Here is a 12104-nt window from a genome sequence, read left to right as displayed (position 1 = left end):
AGCGGCCGCCTTGTCCTAGTTCAGGTTATGCACACTTTTGGTGATTTATTTTTATTTGACATTTAGACGCATGCAGTATTAAAGCATGTGCACACTTCAAGACAGGATCTAACCAGCTTTCTTTGTGTGTAAATCACATGAATTTTGCTGGAATCAAAATGCAGTTTATTTGGTGATTTATTTTTTTTTTTTTATTGTGTGAAGTGAACACCAAGTTGAGCTGCAAATTCGTTTTTTGCGTAAAGCTTCTCATCCGTCTGTGGTCAGAGGGCACTTCACACTTAACGACTGCCGCTGCTGGATCGCACTGCCTTGAGGATGTCAGGTTACACGACTCTCTACCGAACGTGTCGATTGGCAGCTAATCCTCATGGAGTACATTGATCTTTCTTTCTTCATTCTGCTGTGGTATGGCAAAGACAAGATACCCAATAGACATTTGTGCAGACGGCAGCGTCCCAGCAGCCTCTCCTCTGTTCAACTCGTCCAGAATATCAATGACGCCGCCATTTCTCCTCTCTGCTCCCTGTTTGTTGATCGTGTATTTGACTTTACATCTGAGTCCTCATTGGTTGTCAAATCACACACAAACACACACGGCCCACCCATACGACCCGCAACAAAATCACAAGCTGCTCATGGTGTGTTGGGATGTCACGCTATACGACTGTCCATCTGGCCGTGACTCCGTAGGATTAATTATAAGAAAGTTACAACTTAAACTTCAAATAAAATGTGGTGGGCATCTAAGATCTTTTTTTTCATCTCCCAGTCCCAGCCTCATACCAGTGCTTGTTTGGTGGAGAAGTTTGGTCTCCCAAACTCTTTTCATATCTCGCCTTGAGACCAAATTTAGGCCACCCATTACACTTAACTGTTTGCACAACATGGCACTACACAGATTTATCGTTCTTATCTTTTTCACTTTGTGTTTCTTGTACCTTGCAGCTTTCACAGGTCAGCAGGCCGTAGTGGTATCCTGAAACTCTGTCCCCACAAACTGGGCATAGCTCTCCTTCAGCGGCGTCCTGCTCACATGCTGGGTCCAGATAAAGACCTGCAAGGCAAACAGAGGTATGAGGGGGGCAACAGTTGAGGACCATCTCTTTAATTCATGACGGCAGGTGTGGGCTCCCGTACTCCTCATCACTAAAGTACGATGTCGGTGCGGCGCCATGCACCTTACACGACTTTTCAGTTGCACATTTCATTTGTTATCCGAGCAGAGAAAACATTCACGTGGGAACGAGACAATTCATGAGCAGTGAATGAGGGGAACAGGTGGGCCTTCACTTAAAACGCTTCATCACGTCTGACCGTTTCCTCTGTGTGTATTGCTCTGCTTTTCCTGACGTATTTATTTAACAGCATTTTAGCAAAGAATACATGTGTGTGTTTTGCTCATTGTGAGCAGACGAGTGGGTGACTTGAGTCTATGTGTGATACTTTCATGGATGTTTCTGATATCATTTGCTGTTGTCCAGCATTGGTATCCAAATATCCTCATTCTATTCTACCATTCTGTATGAAAAGTTGAGATTACAAACTACATGGGGTATGGAAAGTATCATTTTTGGGTAAAGGATTTCTTTAACATGAATGCTGAAGGGTGCAATGACAATTGTTTTGGCACCACTGGAAGCAATTTAACCTCCTTGGTGTTAATCCTGAATGTTTTTCGGGCTTGGAGTTTGACTCGGGGTGTCATTAATGATCTGCTCTTACACTGTTAGGCCTGAATAACTCTGGGGACAGCATTCTGCTGCCCTCTAGTGGAGATGATAGAATCACACTGCAAAAAATATGCTCAGCCTTGCAGGACGGGCCTGATCCTGTAAACCAGCAGTACAACTGAGCGGATCTGAGCGCATCTTACCTCCCCTACAGGCCCGAGATCATCATCAGCAGCAGCGCTCTAACTCAAGCCACAAATTCTTATGTGTGTTTGGGGGATGGATTGTTATTAGATTACATGCATATATTTGGAGCGGCACGGTGGCGCAGTGGGTAGCGCTGCTGCCTCGCAGTGAGCAGATCTGGGTGTGCTTCCTGGGTCCTCCCTGCGTGGGTTTCCTCCGGGTGCTCCAGTTTCCTCCCACAGTCCAAAGACATGCAGGTTAGGTGCATTGGTGATCTTAAATTGTCCCTAGTGTGTGCTTGGTGGGTGTGTGTGTTCTGCGGTGGACTGGCACCCTGCCCGGAGTTTGTTCCTGCCTTGAAACCTGCGTTGGCTGGGATTGGCTCCAGCAGACTCCCGTGACCCTGTAGTTAGGATATAGCGGGTTGGACAATGACTGACTGAATATCTTTGTTACCTTGAGCTTCTGGAAAGTTTTAATTTCCTTTTGAGGACAAATACAATTTATCTATCTATCTATCATATATTGCCTTTCACATCTTTCTCTGTCTCTCTATCTATTATATAGTGCCTTTCATACCTATCTATCTATTACAGTATATAGTGCATTTCACATTTGTCTATTATATAGTGCCTTTCACATCTATCTATCTGTCTCACTCTGTATATCTACCTATTATATAGTGCCTGTCACATCTATTTATCTGTCTATTGTATAGTGCCTTTCACATCTCTCTGTCTATCTATCTATTATATAGTGCCTTTCACATCTCTCTTTGTCTATCTATTATATAGTGCCTTTCACATCTCTCTGTCTATCTATCTATTATATAGTGCCTTTCACATCTCTCTCTCTATCTGTCTATTATATAGTGCCTTTCACATCTCACTCTGTATATCTACCTATTATATAGTGCCTGTCACATCTATCTCTCTATCTGTCTATTATATAGTGCCTTTCACATCTCTATCTATCTATTATAGTATATAGTGCATTTCACATCTGTCTATTATATAGTGCCTTTCACATCTATTTATCTGTCTATTGTATAGTGCCTTTCACATCTCTTTGTCTATCTATTATATAGTGCCTTTCACATCTATTTCTCTATCTGTCTATTATATAGTGCCTTTCACATCTCTCACTGTCTTATCTTATATAGTGCCTTTCACATCTATCTATTGATCGATTGATCAGATAAATGTGCTACACTGATAGATAGATAGAGATAGATAGATAGATACTTTATTAATCCCAAGGGGAAATTCACAAATTCACATAAACGTCACATCTAACAACCTGGACAGCTTTGTCACTAATAAACAAGATGGACACATTAACAAAATGGTCTAAAAAGATGTCACCCTAACAATGATAAAAACGACTTGTGTATAAAAATATAATAACGCTAGCTATGCCAGGTAATAGAATACATGTAAAAATACTTGGTATCTCTTGCCTTACGTGTACCCTCAGTATTCCCCTGTGCTTTTCTCTCCTCGCTGTGCTTGTGCGTCTCTGTCTCTCGATGGCGTTGCTGTAAATTTGGCTTTTCAGACTCTCACTTTTCTCACCTCCTGTCTGACTTTTGAGTGCCACCAACGGCAGATAGACCCCACTGTGGAAACCTCATTCTTATTCTTCTGAACACTTCCTTGGGTTACACTGTGTTAGTGTTTAGTGACCCAATGTCACTCAGTAATTTATTTTATTTGTTGTCTTTGAAGAGCCCCACTTTAATTGTCCAAAGCAGGAATTGAACTTCAGACCCCTAAAGTATCGTCTCATCATCACAAACACTGGGCAACCAAAGCTTAACTGACCAATCGGCCAAATCGACCAATGAGACTAGACCGGACACACACACACACACACACACACACACGGTAGTGTTTTATTTTGACACTAACCATCTTAACTGTGTGAGACATGTAACAGAAAAAATAAAAAATATTTGCTGTCTTTTGCCCTACGTTTATCTTCCACTCCTTTCCTCCATATTTGCGTGTGTGAACCTCTTATCACCGGCACTCCATCTCCTAAGGGTGCTCTCATGAGGCCTGCTTCTCAGACTCTGTCATTATGTTTGAGGCGCCTTTCTCGCCTCTTGTCTGGTTTTGTACGTCCCATCTTTAAAGTGTGCGTCTTTACTCCTCATGCGTCTTGCACTTCAACTTTCATCACATCACCAAAGCCAAACTGACCAATCAGATTGCTCAAGAGGACAGGACAGCACCCACCGACCTTACTGTTTTATTATATAGTAGTGTGGAAGAGAGAAGCAGGAAATGTATTAAAGCACGAAAATGTGTCCTCATCTAGGAGCTCTTTTAGTATTTAAATAATCAACCTGAAGAATCAGGCAGGAGGAAGCTTGTTCATTTCATTTTTAATTTATCTTCACGAAGAGGGACACACACAGCAGTCTGGGGAGGAATGGTCACAGAGCAAAGTTACAGTCCCATATTTATAGACAGTTGAAGTTACGTAGCAGTGCTGAATTAATGCTTACGCATCATCTGCCATTCACTCTGATCGGCACCAAAGACATGAGATCTTTGCTGTCAGTTTACATTCCCAGAATAAAAGTCTCCTTCCACTACATTTCAAACATGTCTAAGATCAGCTCTTACCCTTCTTTTATGAAACTTCTGTCAAGTCTTACTGGGTTATGTGACATCGGCCAGTTTCCTAAACCACCACCTAGAATGTTCTGCCTGTTTGTTGCTCACACACTCTGGCTTGCTTAACCCTTTACAGTCCTTTTAAGAGCAATGACACTCCGTTGGGCCCTTGAGCCTGGCCTTGAACCTGCAATTGTTCTGTCCTGGGTATGACGTTAAATTATAGGGAGAACTCAGGGGCTGGGGGCAGAATTGGCACTCCAGCCACTGTAAAGAATAAATAAATAAATAAATAAAACTCACATTGTTCTGGTGTGGTGCTGCACTCGGGTCCTAATTTGCATGATTCGTCGTGTGGTGGGTGCAGCAATGTGCTGTCTCAGTGCGGGCTCCTAACCTAGACATTAATATGTCTAACTACGTTTCCTCTAAATATTTATGTGACCCCTTAGATAACTTCATTATTCTCTAACAGTAGATTTGTCAAAACAGCAAAAAAATTAATTCTAAATAGTGTGGCGGACGGCCAGGGCCCTTGCCTGGCTTGGATGCCTCCATACTGGGAGCACCAGGGGGGCACATGTGGCCAGAGCATTACCTCCCACAGAATGTTAGATGACAGCCCCCCTGTGCTGCAGTGGTGCCTCATGGGATTTAGATAGATAGATGTGAAAGGCACTATATGATAGATAGATAGATATGAAAGGCACTATATGATAGATAGATAGATAGATAGATGTGAAAGGCACTATATGATAGATAGATAGATGTGAAAGGCACTATATGATTGATAGATAGGTACTATATAATAGATAGATGTGAAAGGCACTATATGATAGATAGATACTTTATTAATCCCAAGGGGGAAATTTGCATACTCCAGCAGCATCATACTGATAAACAATATTAAATTAAAGAGTGATAACAATGCAGGTATAACAGTCAATAATCTTGTATAATGTTAACGTTTACCCCCCCTGGTGAAATTGAAGAGTCACACGGTGTGGGGTCTCCTCAGTCTGTCAGTGGAGCAGGACGGTGACAGCAGTCTGTCTCTGAAGCTGCTCCTCTGTCTGGAGATGATCCTGTTCAATACATGCAGTGGATTCTCCATGACTGACAGGAGTCTGCTCAGCGCCCGTCGCTCTGCCACGGATGTCAAACTGTCCAGCTCCATGTCTACAATAGAGCCTGCCTTCCTCACCAGTTTGTCCAGGCGTGAGGCGTCCCTCTTCTTTATGCTGCCTCCCCAGCACACCACCACGTAGAAGAGGGCGCTCGCCGTAGCCGTCTGATAGAACATCTGCAGCATCTTATTACAGATGTTGAAGGACACCAGCCTTCTAATGAAGTACAGTCAGCTCCGTCCTCTCTTGCACAGAGCATCAGTATTGACAGTCCAGTCCAATTTATCATCCAGCTGCACTCCCAGTTATTTATACGTCTGCACCCTCTGCACACAGTCACCTATGATGATCACGGTGTCCATGAGGGGCCTGGGCCTCCTAAACTCCACCACCAGTTCCTTGGTCTTGCTGGTGTTCAGGTGTAAGTTGGAGTTTGGTGCAGCCCTGTTGGGATCCATGGGCGCCGCCAGGGGGTGCTACAATTACTGCTGAGCCCTGGAGAGCAGCTCTTCTGTTATACCAGGAAGTGCTGGCAGAAACACATCATCAGACACCCCAAGCACTTTTGGGTGGCCTATAGAACACGCCAGCAGACACCACTCTGGGAGCCAGAGTCGGGAGGAGGAGTGGAGGAGAAAGAAGGACTGAGAAAAAAGAAAGAGTGAGAGACAAAGAAGGACAGAAAAGAAAGTAAAGAAAGCTTGTTGGGACAGTGTAAATAAATCATGTGTCTGTGTGTCCTGCTGCCTGTCTGTGATACGCGCAGGGATGTTCACAATAGCAAAAAAAGTAAAATGTGACATTGCGATTGGATAAAATAGATTAAATCCTCCGGGTGCTCCGGTTTCCTCCCACAGTCCAAAGACATGCAGTTCTTAGAGTGCCCTGCAGTGGGCTGGCGCCCTGCCCGGGGTTTGTTTCCTGCCTTGTGCCCTGTGTTGGCTGGGATTGGCTCCAGCAGACCCCCATGACCCTGTAGTTAGGATATAGCGGGTTGGATAATGGATGGATGGAGAGAAGCTTAAGAAAGAAAATTTATATTGCATACAATCAGCAAAAAAAATAAAACAATGACATTATGATTGGATACAGTAGATTAAATAAAATTAAAACTTTTACAGAAGCTTAAAGGAATTTTATATTATATTGTAGTGGTCCGGTGCCGCTCAGATTCACACCATCGATAGGACGGTGATTTATTTATTTTCTTGGCGGAGATGCCAGGAATGCACCCCAGCCTTGGCCCGACCCGCCCTCACTCACAGACCGAGACACGAAGTCCAATAAATCAAATAAATGAATGAATAATATATTAAATGGAGTGGAAATATAAACAACAAATAATCAGGTAACCCTCCCCTGCCCTACAGCGTTAACAAATACAACACACAACAATAAACTCTTACGACGATGTCCATGAATGCGTTCCATGTAACAGATGTGAATGAAGCCTTTTGGGGGTGTGGTGTGGCAGATCCTGTGAACTGTGGAGGTGAATGTTAAGTTTGTCCTACCATTACTGAAGCATTTCAGGATGAGATGCGTGAGAGCGCTCCCTTCGACGAAGACGATACAGACAGGCACGAGACGAAACTTGTATCCAATCAAGACGGTAATTCTGGACACCCACAGGCCAAACGCGACAGCGCTGACAAACAAGCAACGGTTTAGCCGACTCCCTTTTAAGGTTCCCACCGGCACCTTCTTGTCCCCAGCAGCCCCTGCACCAGTTACAGACATCCAATCAGGGCAATACCCTCGGGGCAGCTGGGAAATGGACTCCATTATATTACCGTTTTTACTCGTGTGCCCACGCGCCTTTGTGTAAGATGCGTACCTTAATTTTTTACAAAGAAAATCACAAAAATCGTTCTTCCCCGTGTATGACGCCCGTTGTGATTGTTGAGAGCGTTTAGAGAGACCGAGAGAAAACGTAAAAATGTATAAGAGCTGAGAGCGCAGGAACTGTGTCTGACAAAAGCATTCACACGATTGAGAGGTGAGAAGACCGCAGGCGGGGGCCGTTAACTGGAAATGGTTGAGAGGAGGGTGGAAATTTCTTGGCAGTAGTCTTGTGTCGTTTCAAGATTTCATATATGTATTAAAATGTGCCAAGCAGTTATATAGGAACAATGCATTTTTTTATTTTCAACATCATTTTCATCTTAATTTTCATTCTACTTGTTTATTTAATCCATTATTTACTAATTAGTGGGTCTGACTCTAAAGTAGCTGCAGCCTTGGATTATTTGGTGTTGTTTGCCAGCGTGTCCCCTCTGTTTGTTTTAAATTGTCATTAATAAGATGCCACAAAGGGGAAAAACTGCACAGAGAAATTTAATGAAATCAACAAAAGAGAGTTAAGCATTTAGATCTATAGCAAAAGCAGGAACATTTCTAAATGTCTTATAAATGTAAAAAGCATGCTGCTGTACTTTTATAGAATAAGAGAAGAAAAAGTAGCTAATTAAATTAGATCAGTGTTATCATCAGGTGTTCTCGCTGATTGGAACAAAAGCCTGCAGCCACGGGGGACCCCCAGCAGGCCTGTCACCGGGGGGACAAACGGGACTCTGCTCCGGGGCCCTAACGGAAAGGGGGCCCCTTCACACTTGATTTTTTTTTTGGCATGTGGGGACCCGGGGGAAGGCAGGGGGGCCCACACGTACCCAGTTGTCTGGGGCCCAAATATTTCTGGCAGCAGGACCGAGTTTGGGAACCCCTGGTCTAATGGCATCCAAGAAGAAGCCGTTCCTCAATCTGGAAGTGCTAGCCTGTAAGCTGTGCAATCTCCTGCCTATTATATTGTAATATAATATAATATAATATAATAAACAAACAACAAACCCTCAAACACACACAAGAACTTGAATACTGAAGAGCTGCGGCTGTCAATAACAGGCTTGTAGGTGGCAGTAAGATGGCCAGACTTGTCCAGATGTACCACAGGGTTGATTTGAAAGGCTTTAACATTTGAATACAAGCAGGAGAAGCTAATTGTGTCCACAAAAGGAACGCGCTTTTAGAAGTTTGTTCCATTCAAAGTCGCCTGGTTGAAGATGTCGCCGTTCAGAATGACTCATCTTTGGAGTGTTCACAGCGGAGTGAATCATTTCTGTTGCTCAGCTTAAAACCTCAACAGGATGATGTCACCCCCTCCTAGCCGGCCATGTGGATGAGTTCAGTGTTACATTTCAGGGTCTTGTCACACTAGGCCTGTTTGTTCCATCTTGTGCCCCCTCCCTACTCCCCCTGTGCTTTAACATCCTGGACCCGGGCGCGCTCACGTCATCACCTTCTGACTTTTTGTATAAAGCCGAAACAAGATCTGAACACGGAGTGACAGCATGCATATCAGCGTGACTTTCTTTTTTTTATTTGGAGTCGTGCTGGGCAGGATCACCCAGTACCCTCTTACAGATTCATTTTATTTGGAGTCGTGCTGGGCAGGATCACCCAGTACCCTCTTACAGATTCATTTTATTTGGAGTCGTGCTGGGCAGGATCACCCAGTACCCTCTTACAGATTCATTTTATTTGGAGTCGGGCTAGGCAGGATCACCCAGTACCCTCTTACAGATTCATTTTATTTGGAGTCGGGCTAGGCAGGATCACCCAGTACCCCCTTACAGATTCATTTTATTTGGAGTCGGGCTAGGCAGGATCACCCAGTACCCTCTTACAGATTCATTTTATTTGGAGTCGGGCTAGGCAGGATCACCCAGTACCCCCTTACAGATTCATTTTATTTGGAGTCGGGCTGGGCAGGATCACACTCTACCCTCGTACAGATTCATTGAGTGAGCAGCGCAGCATTTTGCTGTTCATTGTGCTGCACGAATGAGAAGATTTTTATGGAGACAAAATGATGTTAAGGAAAGAATTTTCAGCTTTTCTTGCCCACTACAATTCACGCTCATCTGTAAGGTGAGAATAAAAACCTGTGGTATCGAATGAAATGAGAACTGTTTGTTAAGTGACTTGTCGCATCATTGACGTCACGTCTGTTTTCCGTGCTCAGATACGTTTAGCGATCACACTGGTCCTAAATCCTACTGAACTGGGCCCAGGCCAAGACATTGTACAGCTGGCCCAGCATTGATCGATGACACTAGTCAAGCCAACTGGACTTTTTGGGGTTACATGCGGACAAACGTGCTTGGGAACAGAACAGATTGTAAGTGTGAGTGACCCCTCAAAGCCTGGATCACACATTTCAACTTCAATTGTCACATGCTCACTTCCTTACTATGCCATTTTCACAGATTTCTCCTTTTTTCCCCCCAACTCTTTCTCATTATATCAGATGTAACACGTCCATTATTAAAAGCATTGGAAATGGGAGGTTTAAGACGGTCCCTCTCAATATCCAAAATGTCACAACATGCTTTTTGAGCATTTTTTAAAGAAACTTTATTGAAACAAGCATCGTGCTTGTAATGATTTCTAAAATGATTTTCTTAAAGATCTATCCGAAGAACAAATCTAAAGAGTATACTCACCAGGCGGTGATGGATCTGGCCCAACTAAACTTCCATTAAAGTCATCTTCAACTGAGGGCCGAACATGGCAGGCATTCATTTTAGAGAGCACAGCATTCCAAGTGTTACCATAGCAGGGTGGGAATGGGAAGAAAAGGAAGCTGAGATGTCTGCTTGGAGACTTTGTCCTCACTCAGGAGCCATAAATGATCTGCTCCTCCCTGGCTATGGCAGAGGAACTGAGCCTTTGACCTGAAAAGTAGAAACCTGCACAAATCACGCAAGGCACCACATCTGATAAGGAAGCCTATGTCCCTGACGACTGTGCAGTGGAGTCAGAGAGAACTGAGACCCCTTCACTTTCTGCACACTTTTACTGTTTGGTAGTTTGAATTTTAAAATGGATGCATTTGTCACTTTTGCCCATCGGTCTACACTTAATAACCCCTAATGACAAATGAGAGCAGGCGTTCAGAAAGGTGTGCAAATCGATTGAATTCCCAGGCCAGTTTTATCAGTGGAGACGTGCCTACATGTAGGTGTTCTCTAACTGCACCCCCTACTTCCAGCGCTCTGCACCGTAAGAGAAGCGATTTCAGTTGAGACGAACATACGTGTGCTAATGGTATGAATTACACTTGTGGTGTGACACGGTTTCTTTTGTGGATATTTTTTGCTGCCAATTCAATTTAGTGGAACCCTGAATCTTTTCTTCAGCCCACTGTCACAGGGTGTTCAGATCTGTCCCTTTCTAAACATACTGTAGGCCTGGCCACACCCCTCTCTTTCCTGATTGGATGGACACTGATGACTGAAGCAGCCAAGATTACACAGCAGCCACTATCAATGGAGGCACACTGGGTGGTGTGATGGCCTCATGGCACTTAGACCTACCTGCCTGGTACAAAGTGCCTGGAGTTGGTATACTCGGACTGTGTTTTGAACCTCTTATGTACTCGGATAAACTGGTTTGGTCAGTTTAGCTCAGTACTCAGATAATGGGAGTTCAAAAACCCGCATGGAGAGTTAAAGGATGGTGGTCTGTCGGATCACGTTGGAGGAGATTGAGGGCAGAGCCAAGGATCAAATGGTGGAAGTTGAAAAAGGAAGACTGCAAGGTTGAGTTTAGGGAGGAGGTGAGACAGAAACTGGGTGGTAGTGAAGAGTTGGCAGACAGCTGGGAAACTACAGCAGATGTAGTAAGGGTGACAGCAAGAAGGGTGCTTGACGTGACATCTGGAAAGAGGAAGGAGGAAAAGGAAACCTGGTGGTGGAATGGGGAAATACAGGAGAGTATACAGAGGAAGAGGATGGCAAAGAAGAAGTGGGATAGTCAGAGAGATGCAGAAAGTAGACAAAAGTATAGGAGATAAGGCGCAAGGTGAAGAGACAGGTGATGAAGGCTAAAGAAAAGGTGTATGATGAATTGTATGAGAGGTTGGACACTAAGGAGGGAGAAAACTAGACAGAGGGACCAAACTGGGAAAGACGTGCAGCAGGTTAGGGTGATAAAGGATAAAAATGGAAACGTACTCAGAAGTGAGGAGAGTGTGTTGAGCAGATGGAAAGAGGACTTTGAGAGGCTGATGAATGAAGAGAACGAGAGAGAGAAGAGGCTGGATGATGTGGAGATAGTGAATCAGGAAGTGCAACGGATTAGCAAGGAGGAAGTAAGGACAGCTATGAAGAGAATGAAAAATGGAAAGGCCGCTGGTCCAGATGACATACTTGTGGAAGCATGGAGGTGTTTAGGAGAGATGGCAGTGGCGTTTTTAAATCAGATTGTTTAATAGAATCTTGGAGAAGTGAGAAGATGCCTGAGGAGTGGAGAAGAAGTGTACTGGTGCCGATATTTAAGAATAAGGGGGATGTGCAGGACTGCAGTAACTACAGGGGAATAAAATTGATGAGCCACAGCATGAAGTTATGGGAAAGAGTAGTGGAAACTCGGTTAAGAAGTGAGGTGATGATTAGTGAGCAGCAGGATGGTTTCAAGCCAAGAAAGAGCACCAC

At 44.0% G+C, this 12104-nt stretch overlaps 2 protein-coding genes across 4 annotated transcripts in view; one reads left to right on the top strand and one right to left on the bottom strand.

Annotated features, from left to right (window-relative positions):
• The window catches only part of LOC120540501 (nuclear receptor subfamily 5 group A member 2-like), a 112095-nt gene that overhangs the window by 15903 nt on the left and 84088 nt on the right, over positions 1-12104 (bottom strand). Inside the window, exon 3 of the mRNA XM_039771341.1 lies at positions 942-1057. Within this exon, the coding sequence (XP_039627275.1) occupies positions 942-1057 (116 nt within the window). The remainder of the gene's footprint in view (positions 1-941; positions 1058-12104) is intronic.
• LOC120541374 (probable DNA double-strand break repair Rad50 ATPase) overlaps positions 1-12104 on the top strand; it is a 67152-nt gene that overhangs the window by 15762 nt on the left and 39286 nt on the right. Inside the window, exon 3 of one of the 3 annotated variants that reach the window (XM_039772935.1) lies at positions 949-1074. The exons of the other annotated variants lie outside the window; for them this stretch is intronic. The gene's annotated coding sequence lies outside the window, so the exon portion shown is untranslated. The remainder of the gene's footprint in view (positions 1-948; positions 1075-12104) is intronic. 3 annotated transcript variants of the gene reach the window in all.

This window comes from Polypterus senegalus, chromosome 12, assembly GCF_016835505.1.
Source record: "Polypterus senegalus isolate Bchr_013 chromosome 12, ASM1683550v1, whole genome shotgun sequence".
Taxonomy (NCBI): Eukaryota; Metazoa; Chordata; class Cladistia; order Polypteriformes; family Polypteridae; genus Polypterus; species Polypterus senegalus.
Note: the sequence above shows the minus strand (reverse complement) of the source record. Positions and strands in the feature narration are given on the sequence as shown.